The sequence below is a fragment of the Lucilia cuprina genome, chromosome 2 (assembly GCF_022045245.1).
Source record: "Lucilia cuprina isolate Lc7/37 chromosome 2, ASM2204524v1, whole genome shotgun sequence".
NCBI classification, from domain to species: Eukaryota; Metazoa; Arthropoda; class Insecta; order Diptera; family Calliphoridae; genus Lucilia; species Lucilia cuprina.
The window spans coordinates 3,163,666-3,184,869 of NC_060950.1; the positions used below are offsets into that span (position 1 = coordinate 3,163,666).

The 21,204-nt window shown below is 27.1% G+C and overlaps 1 protein-coding gene, 1 long non-coding RNA gene and 1 other non-coding gene across 4 annotated transcripts in view; 2 read left to right on the plus strand and 1 right to left on the minus strand.

The window, feature by feature from the left end:
• LOC124420729 overlaps positions 1–21,204 on the minus strand; it is a 53,735-nt gene that overhangs the window by 25,098 nt on the left and 7,433 nt on the right. Inside the window, exon 2 of the long non-coding RNA XR_006941329.1 lies at positions 1–22. This is a non-coding gene — a long non-coding RNA (uncharacterized LOC124420729). The remainder of the gene's footprint in view (positions 23–21,204) is intronic.
• On the plus strand, positions 691–763 carry Trnav-aac. The gene has a single exon. It is a non-coding gene; the product is annotated as a tRNA-Val (tRNA).
• On the plus strand, positions 5,214–20,947 carry LOC111680700. Of its 2 annotated transcripts, none has more exons than XM_046954719.1 (3): positions 5,214–5,429; positions 8,742–9,334; positions 20,215–20,947. In XM_046954719.1, the coding sequence occupies exons 2-3, from the start codon at positions 9,044–9,046 to the stop codon at positions 20,404–20,406; spliced, it is 483 nt and encodes a 160-aa protein (XP_046810675.1). In that variant the 5' UTR covers positions 5,214–5,429; positions 8,742–9,043; the 3' UTR covers positions 20,407–20,947. The 2 variants fall into 2 exon arrangements, with proteins under 2 accessions (XP_046810675.1, XP_023298174.2); XM_023442406.2 differs by having other exon boundaries at positions 5,225–5,438.

Sequence of the window (21,204 nt, forward strand, 5' to 3'; positions counted from 1 at the left end):
CTGTTTATTTTCTGAAGATTATCTGAAAATAGAAAAAAAAAACAATAAAAATCATTAGTTATTTTTTTATTTATTTATATATAGGTCGATCCGATCATAAAATAGTTTAGAATAAAAGTAATTCTTTGTAAAACTCACTACGAAAACGTTACACTTTTGTTGTTTATCGTTTTTTCACCTCATGTATCTTTGAAACCAGTAGACATAGAAGAAAAACTTAGATAGTTAAAGGCTTAAAATTTTTGAAAAGTTCTTTTATAAAACATTGTTTTCTATTAATAAGTTTGTACATATGAATATTTTCAAAACTATGCTGCCACTATGATATAGATTTTATTTAATAACATCTGTTGTCAAAATAAATATTGATAGTTTTCAAATTAACAACAAAATTATAACAAGTAGGAAAGAAATTTTTATATTAAATTTTAACTTGATTTCAAAGTATTTAGTCAATTTATTGATGAAAAACTAATTTTCAAAATAAGGCTTTATAGAGGAGTATTTGTCAAACATGGTCCGATCCTCATTAAATTTGGAGAAAAGATATATTTTTATATAATTTGGACGATTAAGATATTTTTTAAGGGGGGGGGTTTGTATTTATTTTTCACTACCTGCGGACATTACTAACCGACTAAGGAAGGAAAAAAACCCCTATTAAATACCTTGCCTGCATATCAGATATAAGTTTCCGTGGTGTAGTGGTTATCACATCCGCCTAACACGCGGAAGGCCCCCGGTTCGATCCCGGGCGGAAACATTAATGTTTTTGTTGGTATATTAAAAACAGAATTTATTAAAAAATAAACATCTAAAAGTATAAAGTCAAGGTCAAAAGGCTGAAATATAAAAACATTTCTTAAGAATAATAAAAATATACTCTTAATAAGTTTAGCAAATGGCTAATTTCATTTGACATTTTGTGGTAGTAATAAAAGATATCAAATTTTAATGATATTCATTTCTGAGTCCTTTCAAACAAAACACACAGATACATTTACACATTTCCATGTAAATACATAAATACTCGAGTATTGAACACATTTTCTGTAATAAAAGTATCATTTTAATAATATTTAATGCTAATGATGATGATGAATCAATGAGGTCATACATTAATCACCCAAGTAACCTTAAGAAGATAAAAAATCGTAAAAGAGTGGGTATTAACAAATGTCTAAAGGATGTGCGATAAAATTTCATAAATATTTGTCCATACACAAGTAAAAATGAGTAAATTGATTCTTAATAGAAAAAAAATGTATTTTATTTGTAAAAACTTTTTGTTTGAAAAAAATGTTTTGAAAGAAAAGCAAAAATCAGCGATACTTAATACAAGTATACGAGTAGTAGACAAATGAAATAAATTTTTTCTATTTCCAAAAAAAAATATATATTATTGTTTCTTAACTGGTAACCTCAACCCAGCCAATATAACTACGTCATTGCTTAACTATTGTAAGAATTAAAAAAAACTTTTTATAACGTCATCAATTTTTATTTTTCGCATTTTATTTTCTGTTGTTTCTGGTAATTTTGGAATTTTGCCAAATTTTATTTTGATTATAGAAAATGATTCATTCATATGGTGGTGTATACTCTTTCGTATTTATTCTACAGAAATTCTGCATAACAATGGTTTATTTCTATCATTTATTTATCAAATGGTCAGTGGGTTGAAAATTGTAAAAAATACTTTTGGAATGAAGCAAACAATGAAAGGATACCACCAGCATTTATGAATGATTTTGGCATTTGCAAACAGAAATACTTATTTGTAATTCTTATAGAAATTTTTGTGGGTTTTTACAAATTTAAAAATAAATTTTAAATATTTACAGAGTACTAAAAGTCTGCTTTATTCGCAATTTTTTTTAATTGAAATATGTATTAAATCTACATATTTAATTAATAAATATGTGATATATTTTTAATGTTATTTTTTTAATTTTCTTAAATATTTAATTCCTATGTGGTTGTTAATTCTTGAAGTTAGTTTTTATTTTCATTTGACATTTTCACACCCACTGACCGTTTAAACAAATAAACAAAGAATTAAACAAACAGAGACCATGTCAGAGTTGGAATCATGCATACTTACATATAATAGGATGGCTCCTAAATAAAAAAAATGTCGAACGTTTCAAACCCATTCAGCAAAAACACTTTGATGACTTCTTATACTTACTCAACAACTTACTTTTCAGCGACTACTACTGCATGCATTACTTATATGGACTCTAGTAATGACTTAAAATATATTTTTTTTAGCCTTGACATGTTATTTTTAATTTTAAATACAAATGATAAAAATATTTTTTGTAATAACTAATAGTAGACTCAGTGTATTTTCTTCTAAGAAAAGATTCTCATTTCATATTATTATTTTGGGAAAACTTAAAAAACTAACATTCACAACTTCTTTTTTTTTACTGGTCATCCTTAAGTTTTATGTTATTTTTGTCGCCATTTTAGTTGCTTGTTTGTATGATATCCTTTGCATGGACGTGTTGGTGTATCAATATCGAATTATATATGTTTGGAGGAGACAAACTTACATGATTGCATGCATGTTCATACAAGCATTAAAAGTTGGACACAAGTGGGAAATAAAAACAAGAGAACAATTTAATATTGACTTGAAAACACACAGTTTTGAGCTAGTAAAAGAAATAACGATTAGAATTAATGTATAGAACTATGTACTTGACAAACAGTACTGAAAAGGAATAGATTTATAAAATTTAGTATCGTTAGATATAAATCAGTTGATAGACCACATATTTCTAGCGAAGAGGTGAATTTTCTTATATATCTGTCTGTCTGTTGGAAAAGTATTATCACGCTTTTATTTAAAAAAAAGAAAATTATTATTTTAATATTGAAACAATTAATAATTATATAAAGATTAAATTACTTCAATTCTCTGAAATGCTTTGAAACAATATAGAAATTGTAAATGAAAATAAACAACATTGCTGCAAATTGCAATGTACAAGTGTATTAAAATAACATAAACACACACGCACTAACACCTACTATGAAACACAACAGAAATGCATTTAATGACTACAAATATACCAGAGATACAATAATAAAAATCTCTAGTAATTCAACTAGATGCACATAATAACATATGTGTATGTGTTTAATATTACAATTATTATTGTTGTAGAACTATCTATGAAATAGTTCTATGTGAAATAATGTCTGTATTTTATGTATTTGCGTGTGTCATCTTCAAATAACACACATACACTTTCATTAGAACATCATAGATACGATTGCAAATACAGTATTAAATAGTGTTATAGTTATTGTTACAATTAGAAAAATATAATGATATGAATATGCGCAAGCGCATAATCCTATTGGCCTTAAGACAATTATTTATTGTTATTTCTCAACATTCATGCTATAAAAACTATATAAACAACAACTAAAGCAAAAACAACAACAACAACAAGTTAGTTGACTTAAACTATCACTAACGCCTTGTTGCTGCTACCGCCTGTTGTCGTCATCAAAACTTAGTTTTATAATCCACTCCCGTACACTTGTCGCACTATTAGCAGAGATTTTCAATGTTTCATTCATTGTTTTCGGTGATAGTGTGAGTGTGGGGGATTGTGAATGTTGATGTTTTTTTTTTGCGTGAATGTATAAGTGTACTGCACTGTGGGTAAAAATTATGAAACTTTAGAAGTTTTTTTAATACATAATATTCCGATAAGTGACAAGGTTGCTGCGGATTGGATCTACTATATTATTCTGGCAACTTCTATAAATTGGCTTTGAAAAGTATCAAATAGACTTCAATTGAGGACCAAGAACTCGACTGACCGTTCATCTTATTTGCTATAACCTACACCACCAAAATGGAGATGGTATTATACGTTTGTGCTGATAGTTGTAACACCTAAAAATATGTGTCTTACATCCAGCTTAAAGTATACTAATCGGCTCAGAATTCCTTTCTGTGCTGATTAGTATAATTGGTACAAATCTCAATTTTTTAAATAATTTGTAAGTCTGTTGGCCTGGGGACGAATTCTATTGAATATGATTGAAATTGGTACCCCCTTATTTGGGCTTTTGAGGTCATAATTATGCTAAATGTTTTAGTACCACTACAAAAATCTGAAAATTTTTGTTTTTTAAAAGTCTTTATAACACTTTCGATTTTCAAAAAGATCAGTTCGCCCTTGACCCCATCTTTCATAGTCCCTATACGAAAAAGACTTGAAGGTCAAAATCCACTAATATAATTTCAATGTTAACGTAAATCCAAAATTTCTATTTTCCCTTGCCCTTATATAGCCCCTCTTTTACAAAATCTATTTTTGTCAACTAAACATTATTACTAAGTTTCTATTTGGTAAAAATTTAAGACCCCAAATTCAGACATTTTTACGTAGATGTTGGTCAAACCAATATGTATGTTGGACCCTTATTAGATTTTAGTTATTTAAGACGCCTAATGCTCGTTCATTCGTCTGTTAAGAGCATGTTAAGGCCTAAACGAGAGGCGCTAGTAGGATGAAATTTGCTATAAATATTCTCCAAACTATATGATGTAAATTTAGTCCAAAAAATTATATTTCTATTCCACTGTTTTTAGTCAGTAGGGACGACATCATAGAAGGTGGCTAGACCAGAATTATGGAAGAGTAAAAAACATTATAAGTAAATGTGTGTGAGACTGTGTGTGTGTGAAGAATTTCTGTGTGTTAAAGTTTAGATAATGGTTTGTTTTCTTTTGCAGCATCATTCCATTCAATATTTTTGAATTAGCAGTCAACTGTTAGAATAAGTGGACTGGGGTAAAAGGAAGAAGAAGGGTGGCCAGTTGTATAAGGCGAGAAATATAAAGTTAGTTGGTTGCTTACATTGTGTTTTTGCTTTTGTCGAAATGTGTTTTGTGCAAATTCAAGAGATAGTATTTCAAGCCAAAGCGAAAGTGTTTTATACAAATTCTTTAGAAGAGTATGTGAAGAGTGTATGTGTTGGAATGTGTAACAATTTGTTACTGTATATGTGTATCTCTAATAATGTATGTGTGTGTTTCTATATGTATCTATGTGTGGAGGATATTGTTCTTATTGCTGCTTAGATTTTTGTTTGTGCTGTTGTTATTGTTGCTGCTATTCGTTTTGTCGCACACAGAGGATTTTTCGGCTATAAATACAATTGCTACCAAAGGATATTGCGTTAAAAACTCAACTGTGTTATCCTAGATAAGTACCAAACAAAGTTAAACGGTCGCATCTTAAAAACGTGAAATTAAAAGTTAATTTTTTTTATTAAATAATAAAATATAAACAATTTCCAAGAGTTTTCGAATTTTTTCGCAAAAGTTTAAATAATATTAACTATAAACCAAATAATTAAATTTACTGTAACGAAAAGCACAACATCAAAACCAAGTGAGTGATGTAAGTGTTTAGTTAAAAAGTTAATAAAGTTTTCTAATAAATAATTACAAAATTTATACAAAGTAGTAAAATTAAAAGAAATTATATGAATTTCGATAAAAGCTACATTTTGTTGATAATTAAATAATTATATTGAAAGAGTGCTTTTTAAAATTATGTATTAAATAATTTTCTATTTCTTGGCTTATGAAATGTTGTTTTGAGACAATTAAATATCACTTAATAAGTGCAGTTTTTGTGTAAATATAGTCTATAGTATTGTGTAATTTAATTAAAACAAATATAGTTGAAAATAATAAACATTTTAAACATCTTTAAGCATCAATTAAAAACAGTGTAATACATAAATAATTTTCAAATTAATTTGAAAAATTTTAAAATTTGTTAAGCCATTTTGTATAATCCACTTAAACAAATTTTATCATTGAGCGATTTGTGAATAAGGTTTAATTACAAAATGATTTTTTTTTTTCAGTACAACGAAATGATTAAAAAAATTTGTCTGAATTTGTAACATTTGGCGATTTGTGAACTAGGTTCAATTACTAGATTCGGACAAATTTTCTAATCAATATTTTGTCGATATGGGTTAAGAATATGGATCGCAATTTAGGAAAATTTTGTTAAGTGATCGATATTTGGGATTTAGGAGAGAAATCAAAGTAAATCGGTAGAGGTCTTAAATTATTATGACTTTTTTGTGATCATCATTTATATTTCTTTAAAAAAATCCTAATTAAGTTCGTATCTAGTGCAGATCTGGTCGCAGTTTAAAACTGTTAGTTGAAATTGAGATTTGCCGAATCAGTTAAGAAAAAAGTTGGAGTTGGAACATTTTTATACCCTACACCACTTTAATGGAAAGTATATTGAATTAATTCTACGGCCTCAGTCTGTGAAGTAGCTAGTAGGTCGATATATTGGAGAAAATTTGTTAAAATTTTGTATGAAAATGTTTAAAATCAGAGAAAATTCACAAAAATCGGCACAACAACTCCTTTTAGGTTATGTTACTACATCAAATACGAAGAAATACAACTAGGCCACAATCGGGTCTGTTGTGCGCTCTTTCATAGAGGAAAATTGTTTGTTGGTTAAATAAAGATCAGATATACAATTCGTGTTCATTGTTCGTAAGGAATGTTATTTCTGGATTAATTTTATATCATTAACATAAATCTAACTTCGATGAATGTCCGACAGGGATATGCTTTACCTTCTTCTTCATCAGTACTTCCGATTATGTGCCTACAATCCTGTATTTGCCCCATATAAAGGAACCATGATGAACTTCATCATAGCCGGTCTTACCTAACTATACTTTCAATTGTTTATTGAATACCGTTAAAGTTATTTAAGTTCATGATTCATTTTAAAGTTTTCAACTTCTTATAAAAAATATTTACATTAAAGTATATAGTATCCATTATCACTTCCAAACCAACATGCACATATTGACATAAATGAATTATTACTCCCTCTGAGATAACTGTATAAAACTCTTTCGTTGCCCTACAATTATTGGCAACTGTCTCAAGTTATGAAATTTGCTATGTAGCTACCTTGTTACAGGTTAGGTATATAACTACTTCATAGGACACTAGGGTATGTTAAGCTGTCCACTACTTTCACTCTATTGACTTCGTATCCATTGCAAACATTTTTTTACATATGTGTGTGACAAATCAGTTAATATCAACTAACTATGATTTTTTACAAATTTCATTTGAGATTGAGATTTGTCTCCCCAAAAAACTACAGGGTTATTTAGTTAAAATCTTGTATATATTTAAAAATTTATTTAGAGCAGCACATACGCACATTTAACGAAAGTGCGTATTCATGTTGTCTCCATCAAGTCTTCCTCGTATTACAAGTGTAGGAATGATGAAAATCTACTTATTATGGATTACACTACTGTATTACACCACATTTTGTGGCAAATGTGTTCTTGTTTGTCATCATTATATATTTTACGTCTTACTCACTCACTATGTTCTTAGTTCTTTTAAGACTTAAACAACTTGTAGTATTTCAAGTTAAAAACAAATAAGAAATGAAAAACTTTGATTTACAACATATCCTTGATGACGCTATAAGTAGGAAGTATGAATGTATGTATATTTTTCAAAGAAAATATTAAAAATAAAAAATTAAGATGATTGAGGAGCAAACGTTATATGAATAAGGAGTTTAACCCTCAGCGATTTACGTGGTGTCTATCAGACACCATTTTTAGGAAGCTTATATTTTCAATGATCTGTTTCTAAACCTGCTTAAACTATTTCTGAATATAGTTTGAGGGTCTAGGTTGTTATTTATTTTAATATTTTTTTTATTTCGATATAACAACTCATTTATTGACAAGGTACAAATTGAAATAAAATCAAAATTTTCTGATTTTTTGGTGTCTGCCAGACTTCATCGTCAGTCCCAGAGGGTTAATATACATATGAAAATAAATGATATTATATTGCAGTTGTTATTCTATATTACAATTGAAAATTAATTCCTGAATGTTAAGGGAAATGATTTTTAAATGAATAAAGAGAATGTTTGAAATCATCAAGAGTTCAATAAAGTTAAAGCTTCATCATCATATCAAACTATCTATAACATACAATACCAATTCATAACAAAAAAATTTAGTCTTTCCTGTCTCCTACAGCAACAAAACCTATAATTTATGAGCAAAAAAAATTTAAAAATATTTTTTGTTAATGGCAACAAATTAAAGAAGAGGAGAAGCAAAAAAAAAAAACGTTTAGGTCAAAAATTATTACTTTCATTTTATGTTTTTGGAAACCACAGCAACAAGTGCTAAGCGAATAGTTCCGGTTAAAATATTTATCTATATGAATGTTATGGGTGTCACTCTGTATTGTAAGAAAGTTTTTCTTAAATGTATGAAAGTTGGTTTGGTTAAAAATATTTAATTTTTTTTGGTAATTTTTGTAAGTACTCTATATATATGTATACACGCAAACCCCTGGTAATTGATGCCACTTTTAATTATGTCACAAAGTTATTTTGTAATTTTTCACCAAAAATGTTTTGCCAAAAGCACCATAATCACACCATCACCAAAAATTTTTTTTAAAAAGAAGTAGAAAAAAATTAAAAGAAATAAAATAACCGGCATAACAACTATTTATTACTATTACGAAATATTAAGGCATTTTATACTAAAAAGCCCCCCCAAAAAAAGAAAAAAAAACAAAAATATTTAATGTGCACTTAATAATGATTATAAACTGATTTTTTCGCTCACATCTTATTATTTTTACAATTTTATTTTTGCAGTCACTTTTTTCTTTTTGTGGTCACGACTATCGACAGACAAGCAGACAAAGAAGAAACAAGGAGCCATCCAAACAACAGCAGCTGAGACTCCTCTTTAAACGAAATCCCAAAGAAAGGAAGAAAAAAAATCATTCTACTGAAATAAACATCAATACTTGAATACAACAGCAAACGAAAGCGAAATTTTTATTGCTGAGTTAGTACGAAAATAAAATCAACAGCAGCACAGCAACTGCAACTGAAAACAATAAATACAGCAACTAACAACAACAAACAAATCGTTAAACCGGAAACGTATAAAAATGCATTTCAATAAACGTGGTAGCAGTGACAATAACATGAACCTTTTAACTTCATCATCACCATCATATTTAGCTGCTTCTGCATTGTCTTCTTCTTTATCATCGTCGCCAACCTCATCTTCATCAGCGACAAAAACTACAACAACACATGGCGGTCTGAGTTTAGGTCTTTGGTGGCTCCTTCTGATGACTGTTATTTTAATGGCCCAACAACAGCCTTGTGAATGTCGTTATTTACCGACAAGGTCACATGGCGATGATTTGGATAAATTGCGTGAGTTAATGTTGCAGGTAAGTTGTTGTGTTGCAGCATTTCGTTTTATTTTGCCACAAAATAAGATATACAAATATTAGCGAAATTCATATAATAAGGGTGTGAATTAAAGAAAATATTTAAAAACTGAAAAAATCCTGCTCAACAGGTGAAGGCTTATAAAATCGTAAACTACAGTGGACCTAAAAGTTGAAGATTTGAAATTGACTTCTAATTCGGGCTTAAAATGATAGATAGCGAAAATAAGTTCAATAAGACTTTAGACTGGTCTAACGTCAAGACCATAGTCTGAAGAACAGTCAATACTATAGTCCAATCTATTGACTACAATTTGATCTACAGTCAGGACTTAAAACTAGTCTATATTTCAGAGTTTAGCCTGTTTTATATTCAAAACTATTATCGGGTCTTTAGTCCGGACTATTGTCTGATATATTGTCTAGACTAGACAATCGACTATAAACTGGTGTATAGTAAAGACTATATGTAAACCTATAGTCAGTCTATATCTCAGACTACAAATTGGTCTATAGTCAAGACTGAACTACAGTCCAGACTATGGACTGGTCTGTAGTCAAGACTTTAAATAGATCTATAATCTTGGTCTATAGTCAAGACTTTAGTCTGGTCTATATTAAGACCTTGCCTATAGTCAATTGGTCTTTAGTCAAGTTTATAAACTGTTCTATAGCTGTTATAGACGATATAGAGTACAAACATAATAACGACCCAAATTATGTAGGTTGGCTGGTCGTCCACGCGATGTCTTCACTGGGGATACACATGGTTCTAGTACATTGATCTCGTTTATTCCTTCAGATTATTGCTTATGATCTAGTAAACTTTATGACCTGTTCTTTACTTTTTAGGGGTCTTTGTGGGCCCTTGAATATAAACTTATATAAATCAATAAAACATCAACCATTTCACCTGACAAAAACAAAACTAAAATTGAATTTATTTTACAGCGATCTTGAAAATCTCTTCATTTTTCAATAATGTAAATCTTACATTATTACCAAAAAAAAAAACAGCCATTATCATATTGAACAATAAAAAAAAACGAAACAAGTAAAAGACATGAAATCAAGTCATAAATTACACGAAAATAAACATGTTAAAAAAACGCCTTTGCAACACTCCTTGCAACATGTGTGCAAGCAATATTAAGTAAGATGCTGTTTCGTCTTCATCTTCCCATAAATTCAATATTAAATTTCAATTAAAGAAACCATCAAAATATTTATGATCACACTTGCCAGCGTAAAGTTAAAAAAAAAAAAAATAAAAATAACAACAGGAGAAAAACTAAAGAGCCTATTGATCATATTGAGGACGACAAGATAATGTAAAAAATGATACGTAAAGATTTTGTTAAGATAAATAAAAAAAGATTGTTTTTGACTCAAATATTTATTAAAAAAAAATAAATATAAAATTGTTCCATAATAATGGCAAATTTGATATAAAAAATTCAACAATTTTATTATACGAATTTATTGCATGATGCACTACTAAAAATTACTTTTAATTTGTAGTTATTTTCACATTTTGTGGCATTTGTTTGTATGTTTACACGTGCTCATGAATATTGCTACTAAGCAAGCAGCAGTTCCGAGTCAAGTAGTATTCTCTTGTTGCATTTATGTTCTTTTTCACAATCATGCGAGTATTTTGATTGCAGTTTATATTTGTGAGCATTTTTGACTTTTTTTTTATTAGTGAAATCAAAAATGCAGTTTTTCTTGTTAAACATGCAATAATTTCATCGATGTTAATGATGAGTCTTATAAATTTATTTATTTTGTATTTTGGTTTATAAAAATGCTTTTTTAAAAATTTATATCTGTATTTCGTTCGTCCATTCGCATTGATGTTATTTTATCTTCTTATTTATTGTGGCGATTACTTAACCAAACTGAATTTTCCAAAATTGTATATTTTTAAGCCAAAAAAAAAAAATGTCTGTCTGTCTTTTTGTCTGTATGGCTAAATGTTGTTGCAAAATTTGGCATTAATTATATTTCCAAAAAATAAATAAAAATGGCTAACAAGTGTCAAATTGCTTTAAGAATATCCGAAAGATAAATAAAAATTTGAAATTATCAATAAAGATGTGTACAAAGATTTGTGGATACAATTGGTTTGCAAGAATTATTGGTCTACAATTTGCATTAGAGCGCTGCATTAATTACAAGGTAAAAAAGGCAACAAAAAGTGAATGTGTTTCTTAAGCGATCATCTCGCTTAAAGTGCAGTCAAATTTATTTAAAACTACTTTCAATAGAAGCAACAAGTTTCCAAACTGAACTGCTGCTAAAAAGTTTCTAGGGGTTTATTAACTTTCAATTAAATATTTTATAATTAAAAAAATATATATTAAGTAATAAAATTATTAAGCATTCACAAATTTACAAGTTGCCAATGGATTTTAATGTAAAATGTAATGTTTAGTGACAAATATATTTTTTTTTTACAAAAATCTTATTTTAAGTTAAAAATTTGACAAACAAAGAGAATCCTTGGACTAGATCATGGGATGATCTATTTACTTTTAAGCAAATTGATTTGTATAAAATTTGCACCAAGGTTAGTACTATTGGATACTAGGCTAGATCAGTCTAGAACTGACGGAGTTATAAGAGGTTAAATTAGGAGATTATGGTCTTACAGGATTTTTGTTTTAAATGAATGTAACTGTGGTTATTACTATAATCTTACCAGAAAAAATTTTACATTTTTTAATTAGGTCACTTGTCTCGAAATTGCCATTATATATTAACTAGTCTATAGACATGTTTTACAGATTTGTATATGGACTACACTGAAAAAAATCCATACCTAATATATATGAAAAATGTCGTAAACTGTAAGAAATAGTTTCGTAATATAATGAAGTTTTGTAAATTAGAAAAGGGTTTGAATTACAATTCCATTTCACAATTGGAGTTCTACGGTTGTAATGTAGTATGTTGTAATTTTGTATTATTGATTTGTTTTTGTTTCAAAAAGTTTTAGGACATATATTTCGTATTATGAATGAAATTTTCGTAAATAGGACGCACAAGTATTTACGAATATTTTTTCATTCTGAGCTCTTTGTTATACTTAAAGGTGGTTGTAGATTTCGGCGTTGCAAACATCAGCATTAATGCATTATACCCTTCTCAATATGTGTGGAATAGGGTATGAGTAGCTTTGTTTTAGATCTTCCTTTAATAATTGATTTAATTTAGTTTAGAACATATATTTTTCAAATAGCTCATTTAAATTTATTTGAAAAACTTTTTAATTACAAAACTCAATTGAGTGCAATTCCTTTTATTGCTACTTTTCTTGCAAAACTTTTAGACCAACATAGATAAAGATTTAATGTTTTTCAAATCTGCCTTCTTCTTTTTCTACACCAAAAAAACTTTCATGAAGAGTAAAACACATTTAAAATCAGTCGCCCACTTCGAGAAGAAAATAATATAAAAAACAAATACCAAATGAACTTAAAAAACGTAATGGATTTTTGTCTATTTTTTCTGCTAAGGTCAAGTTTATGACCTGGATTTTTGCCAAAACATATATTTAACATTTATAATTGTTAAATAACACACATAAATAAAAAACAACAGTTATTTTCAAAAAAACTTGAATGTAAATTCAATTACACAAACTAAAACAATAACAGAAATCTTAAAAAAGCGTAATAAAAGTTTTATGTAAAATATTAATGAAGAAAAAAATGGAAAATCCAAAAATATTAAGAAAAAACGAGAAACTAACTAAACTTAATACAACAGTTGTATGGTAAATAACTTTAATATGGTTTACCGTAAATTAGACCATGAAATTTAACTACTACAACCAACAACTAGTTGTAGTTACCTCGTCTTAACTCTATACAAGCTTATGTTAAAGCCAAGATTCCCAGGTTTGAAAACTGGCTTAGATTATGTTTGTTTAAAACTAAAAATAGAAACAAAATTAAACAAAAAATATTTGGTACTTAAAGAAAATTAATTAGGCACGTAGTTAAGGTGTAATTAAAAATTATTATTATCATCATCATTGTAATTGTGTTTGTGTTATAGTTGTAGTCATTTGAAATTGTTGTAGATATGCATTATGAAGATAGTATTGTTGTTGTGCTTGGTGTTAGAGGGTTTGTTATTGTGAACATCATTAAAATTACGACCCTATCACAAGTTAACTAATGTTGTAAAAGTTATTAAATAAACAAATACTATGTACAGTAAAAATAACAGAAAAAAAACATTAATAATATTACTTAAATCCAAGGTGTGCACATATACATACTCTTCGTATAATATAATAACCATAAGTTATTACAAAAAAATTAGTTAATATATTTATGAAGGTACCTTTATAATAACATCCATATATTTATCTCTGCAACCCTCAATACCTCACACGTAGTCATCAAATACCTGTACCAAGTGTATAGCATCTATTCATCATTTATTATTTTGAAAACTAACCATGTGGCGCTAAGTGTTTAGTAATAAATTTTTTGTTAATAATTAAATTACTCGTACGAGTATTAAACAAATAATATTAAATAATTATCATACAATAGTAAATCGTTTAAAATTAATTAAACACTTTATTTTTTATACAATTATTTTGTTTTGCCTTTGGATATTGAATTTTTGAATCATTTAATTCTTGTATTAATATTAAATTATACACTAAATTAGTGTGTCTTTAACTTAAACGATTAATCAGTTCTTGAAATATATTAGTTCTTTGAGAAAATTTTAAAAAATAAAGCTCTGTTAAAGCTTCTCAAATAAGGCCCAAAACAGACTTCGAGTTTGGATTAAGCGCTAGTCAATTGGGTTAAAGATTAAATAAATAAAGTGCATTTTCGCCATACTCCAATGGAGGTGAGGTTGAAACCGGTAACATTATCCAAAAATTCACTTAATTTCGATTATGTTTGTTATTTTCATAATTTAATTTTGCTATAAAAGATTATGCATATATTCTGAATCGATGTCCGCATATCCGTTTGTTGAGATCGAATTTCAAGAATCCATAAATATCTTGAATAACCTTGTTTTAAAAATCTACGTTAATTTAAGCAACCAAATTTTATCTAGAACTTGTAAGAGTGTTATATTATATCCAAACATCCTTATTTGATATTATCGAAGCAATCTTCTCATTTAGATTTGATCTATATTGAATTTTAAAATAAAAGTAATTTTTAGAAGGGGACCTTATATGAGGGGTAGGGTGAACTATGGACCGATTCTTATACAATTTTAGGAAAAGATTTAGGTCCCTTAAAAAATATATTTCTGTGGAATTTTACCACTATAGATGTTTCTTTCAGACAGTTATGCATTAAACTAATTTTCTCAAGGGGACTTTATATGGGGGGTACGGTCAATTATGGGCCTATCCTTGTAAAAGTTCCTTATAAAAGAAATTTATGTTTCTATTAAACATGTTTGTGCCAAATTTAGCAGCTATGGAAGCTTTTTTTTAGTCAGTTATGCGCGATAATTTAGTGGGCCTTATAAAGGGGCTAGGGGGAATCGTGGATAGATATTTCCTATTTTCAATACAACTAACTGCATCAACTAAATGTATATGTGCAAAAGGACGGAAGGATGGATTTGGCTAGATCGCCTTAAAATCTAAAAGGGATATTCTGGATCCCTTATATACTTTTATGGGAATATTTCAGTGTGTTACAGAGTGACAAACCAATATACCCCCTTCTTTTTTTATGGTGAATATAAAAATCAGTGATATAATCAAAATTTCGAAACATCCACTATATTTCCTATATTAATGGAAAAGATAATAAAACCAAAATTTTCTATTTAATCACATTTTGTTAAATCATTTAACTATGATTTGTTTATATTTAATCTATCAACTTTGCAAATTGCATTTTAACAAATTTATTTAACAAAATATTTCGACAAGTGTTAATTTCTGTTCATAAACATTTTAAACATGTTTAGTGCTAGAGTTAATAGATTATTAAGTTTTCAACATAGATTTTCAAAATACAAACCAACATAAAAATTAATTAAATAATTTCCAACACTTCATTATAAATTGTTTTCTGTTTTATTTAAAAGTTTTCTTTTTGTTTTTATCTTTTGTGTTAAATATGGAGTAAATTTATTTTAACATAAATATGATTAATGATTCATGTCAAATGGTAGACTCTAACAAAAAAAAATTGTGTAATTCACTCATGGAGAAGAAGTTTTGTAGTTATTAGCGGAGTTTTTGTTTTATACAAATTTTTATATTTTCTAATAAATATTTTAATAAAAACACAACAAAAGTATGTATGTAGATAGGTATTTGTAATAAATAAAAACAAAACCATAACAAATTTTTTTAATTTAATTTCTTTCAAACAAAGCGTTGAAAATTTGAAATATTTTTCTGTTGTTTTTTGCAGCAGCAATAAGAAGGTGGGGATTAGGCAAAAAAGAAACATGGGTGTTTTATTGTTAACGTTTTATGTTAACATCAATATGTCAATAACTTATAGCTTTTACTACTTCAATGTGTCTTATAATATTTTAATTATTTGTTTTTTTAGCTGAAAATGGTTTTTCTGATTGATCACATTGCCAATGAACAAAAATCCATGAAGTTTTTAATTTTAAATATTCAAAAAATATTGACAGTTTTCAATTGGCTGCGATTGATTAGGCGGTAAATTTGTAAATTTATTTATTTGAAATAATTTGTTAGTTTTCGAGTTTCTATTTGTACACAGAGGGCAAAAAACTGTAGAAAAGTACTGAGAATCCGTTGTCAAATATGAGCTTACCACATTTTGACAACGGATGTGTATAAAATTTAAATAACACCCAGTTATCATTTTGACAACCACCTTTGTAATCGTTGTCATTGCAACAACTTATTGTTGCAATTTCGATATCATTTCGTCAATGCATCGTTGTGATTCCCACAATGAATCGTTGTTGTAATTTCGACAATGATATGTTCTTATTGACAACACAGCTTTGTCACTTTGATAACACATTATATTTTTTTTGCTTGAATAACGTCGTGTATTTTTTATATTTTTGTTTTTGATTTGACAACTATCTGTACATACTTTGACAACGGATGTTATTGAAATGCTACTAATACTGTGGTATCAATTTGGTACCAAGCGTGTATAATTTTTTTCCTCTGCGTACATGCATTTGTTTAATTAAGAAAGTGTTTACATAGAGATTTATTCTCATACTGATTCCATATAAGATCAGCTGTTTGCTTAGATTCCTGGAATTGTATGACATTAAACTCTAATCCACCCAAGATTGACCACTAAAAGTTTTACCTTTTTAAACCTATTTCATAAAAAAGTAAATACCATAAAATTTTTTTTATAATGTAAGTGAAAGTTTTAAATGTTTTTAAATTTACCGGAAATTTAAAACCTTCATGTAACTTTGATTAAGTGTCAAAAATGTATTTACCTTTGACTTGTTGCTATCTCCTCCTTATAGATACTTTCTGACAAATATTTATTTAAACATTTAACCTAAACTGTTAAATAAACAAAATACCTCCTATTTAAAGAAAAATACAAAATAGTTTTTTTTCTTAACATGTAATACGAACTGACATTTTAACAGCACAAAATTAATTTAGTTTTTATGTCGGGCTTTTTTTCTGCAAAGCACAAGTGAAAGGAATATCACTTGCCATAGAAGGGCAGCAATCAAAAAGAATGTATTTGTTCTAAAATTTCATTTAAAATCAGTGTTGGAGGTAAGAATAAGTAATTTCAATTTATTTCGTTTTGTAATATTAAAATTGTAAAAAATTCAACTGTTCCAATTACAGTTAGAATAATTGTTAAAGCTTTAATTACATTTACTTGTAATGTAAAGTAATTGAAAATGTAATTGTCATTCCCAAATCTATTTATACTAAAACAAAAAATAGCATAAGATAGACTTGGGGGAAATGTTTACATTATGTAATTCCTTACATTGTTGATTACAATTACCTATAATTAACCAATAACTAATTACAATTACTTATAATTGAAAAAGTTATAGTAATGAAAGTAAAGAAACCTAATGATTACTTTCTTATCATTAACATATACAAGCAAATGTTGTTGTTAAAACTTCAATTATAATTACTCATGTTTGAGGAAAAAGAAATTTGATTTCATTACTCTGTTTTTATAAACGTATGTTTGTACTACTGCCACAATTCCATTTCCAAAAACGCTACTACTTAAGTACTTAACTCTACATGTAGCAAGTAAAACGTAACGTAGATAAAAATGAATTTTTTTCTACTATTATGATGAATCTGTAAAATTACACAAAACTGTTTCTTTTTTCAGTTTTATGAATGAATGCTCAGAAGTTTAGAAGGGATTCAATATTCCTCTTGAATAATTAACTATTTGTTTAATTCCAATTAAAATATATAGGATATTTTATGGTTATTTGTGCTATAAATGGTTACTTTATTTTCCCTAAGTAATGCGAGCAGGAGTTATTCAACTTAAAACTATAAATATATTCTTAAGTAAATAGTTTATTTGTAATTGAAGAATATTGTTGTTTTTGCTAGTTAATGATCAATCGACTTTGTTCTTAAGCTACCTAAAAGCTTATTCTCTAACTAGGGGACAGTCACCACGATACTGCAGGGTAATGTTTAAACTATAAGTGTAAAAGTGAGTGAGTAAGACTTAAATACGCCTAGAAATTAACTAACGCGTCAAGAAAATGTGGTTTTTAGCATTTTCATTTTTAATGTTGTTGTTAAATAATTTAATTCAAATAATTTTTACGAAAACGAGTAAAGAAATAGAAGAAAATACAAAAATGGTTAAATTTAGATAAAAATAATACGAAAAAAATTACAAAAAAGAAGGAAAACTATAAAGTTGCGTGGCAGATTGGATTAAGAAGACGATGATGATGATTATAACGATATTGTAATTGTTGGTGAAGTGATGTTAACTTTTTCGTTTTCGTTTCTTTAGAAGACACAGTCTAGTCTATCTTAAGAAAAAGAAGACGTTGAGTTGTAAATATTTAATGACGATGACGACAAATACAAACAAGTTAAATATTATTTTATTATTAATGTAATAATGAGTATTTTGAGTAATAGTAACAACATGTTGCAATTTACATACTTATTTTACATACATACTCAACTTTAAGATGTATGAGATGCAGCATTTTAATAGATGTTTGTAATGCGATGGTGGTATGAAAAGTATTTAATTGGGATTTAATGACTTTATATTTGTGTTTTTTTATTATTAAGGAAATTAATTATATTTATATGTTGTAATTTTAAATGTTATAGACCGTTAAGTATTCAATTCAATTTGTCTTTGTCATGATCGTTTCATTGAATGTTATTGGGAGTTTTCTGTGGCGTATACGTAATTAATCATTTTAATTAAGTGTCCGCAATGATATTTTTTTATTGTCATTGGTTTTTATCTAAATTTCTAATTATAACAAATAACATTTTAAATTATATAATTAAAATATTCGTTAAAGATTTTAATTATTTTTTATTTAAAAAAAAACTTTTTTATTAAAAACCTTTTTTACTAAAAGGGTTTTTTTCGTTAAAAACCTATTTTCACTAAAAACTTTTTTAGAAAGTTGTTAAAAAAGCTTTGAAAAGAATTTAAAAAAATACAGAATTTCCGTTTTTAAAAAGCTTTTTTTGAGAAAATATTTATTCGTTTTTAAACCTTTCATAACAAAACAGCTTTTATATGAAGAAAAGCCTTTTTATTAAAAAGCTGAAAGCTTTTTTAAAATGGTATACTTTAAAGCTTTTTTCTGACAAAAAGTTTGTTTGTTTTTTAAAACAGCTAAAAATTCAACTGGAAAATTTCTATTTCAATTATAATTTTAAACTTTTTAACATCCCTAGTATAATAAACCTCTTAATAAAAAGCATACTTAAGTGTTGACATTAAAAATAAAAAGGAATAAAAACGTACCATCAGGTAATTTGACAACTTTGCATTTAGATGGTCGACAAAGATTGTGGTCAAAAAAAAAATTATTATGTTGTTGTTTCTTTTTTTGTTGTAAATTTGGAAATGTTTTGTGTTTTAATAAACAAGCAGTTGCTTTCAAAAAAAATGTATATAAATAAATATCCATATTTTTGTTTATTTTTATTCAATATGCAAATAATCCTACAAGCCAAGTTTAACTCATTCTATTACACATAATATGTATTATTAACATAATTATTAACCAAGAGCCAAACAAATGAGTAAGTAGCAGTCGTAGTGGTTGTGGTTAAAATGGAATTAATTGTAACTGAATACCCGCGTTTACTTGAATACATACGATATTTTAGGAGTAACAAGCAAAAGTCTACGACAACGTTATTTACTGACTGAGGTTTCAGTTTTCAAAACAAAACTGTGAAATATTTATTTAGATTTAGCGAGACTTGCAACATGTTGATGAAACTCACATTTAAATCCCTCCATAAAAAAAAACAATAAAATGAAAATGTTAAGAAAAAGTATTAACGAAAAAAACGAAACAGATGTTAAGAAAAATTAACATACATACATGGCTTTGTAAGGAAAAATATTACATATATTTCGCATTTGTTGGGGAAAATTATGAAATTTTTTTTTTTTTTTTTTTTTTTGAAAGACACTAACAAACAATAAGCTTAGCCAAATTAAATAAATGTACATACAAATTACAAAAGTACAAAAATTTTAATTTCCCACATATAAATTTGTACCTAATTAACACTTTATTAATACTAGTAGGTACAAGCAAATGGGTTTCTTACATTTTTCTTTATCTTTGTTAGCTAAGACTGACACAAACCTGTAAACTAATTTCAAATATATTGTTTTATCTTTTAGATCTTGGAATCCAGTAATGAAGATGGTGGAGTCCAACAGCGACCACCAAATGAGGCAAATGGCAATACTTTGGCTGCTGCAGCTCAACGTGCTAATTGGTTGAATAAATTGGGCGGTAATATGGATAATATGGATGTTCCCAGGAAATACAATGCTCCTCGTGGCATTTACGATAATGGTCGTTATTATTAAATCCAACAGTAAAATGGCAAAAATTTAATAAATGAAATGCAAACTGAAAACAAATTTCTTAGATGTTCAAAAATAAAATTTTTATGATTTTTTTTGTTTGTTAAATATTTTAAAATGTATTTAATATTTAATTAATAATTAAAACATAATTTTTTTATTTAAAGGCTGTTTACTGTAAAGTTCCTATTAAATGTCATATATAAAATTAAATGAATTTATGAAAATTATGTCAATGTAAAAATTGTTCATCATTTATAAATTTAGTACCCCCGTCCTCTCTCTCTCACTCTCCTATACTTTTTCATAGAAATGTTCAGTTAAAAAAATGTTAAGCTTCTTTATATTTATATTGGGGATTTTAAGAAAAAAACTTAAATATTACTATTTGAAAATAATTTATTCAATGTTTAATAAATATATATGTCAAAGAAAAAAGAAAATGCTAAAAATTAATTAAACTTTGAAGAAATAATTGTAACCTGAAAACAATAATTTTTATGTAGTAAAAAATAAAAGTATAATAAAAATATATACAAAAATTCATAAATATTATTATATTATTATAATTAATTATTTAAAACAATTAAAGACATCTATTATATACAATACATATACGAGTAAATGTAATTATTAAAAGAAAAACCGTAAACGATCGATATTTAAAATAATTAATAAAACATCTATGTAAAAATAACAATTTTAAAGTAATGTTTTTTAAATAATTTGATTATTTGCTTAAACAGTTAAAGGATTGGGTTCCATGCAACAAAATATAAATACATTTACTTTGGAGCGGAC

What these genes read in the sequence shown, in the direction of transcription:
- LOC111680700 (XM_046954719.1), top strand. Translation starts at nt 9,044, where the DNA reads ATGCATTTCAATAAACGTGGTAGCAGTGACAATAACATGAACCTTTTA. An exon ending in TGCGTGAGTTAATGTTGCAG is followed by an intron (nt 9,335 to 20,214) that starts GTAAGTTGTTGT and finishes TTTATCTTTTAG; the next exon opens with ATCTTGGAATCCAGTAATGA.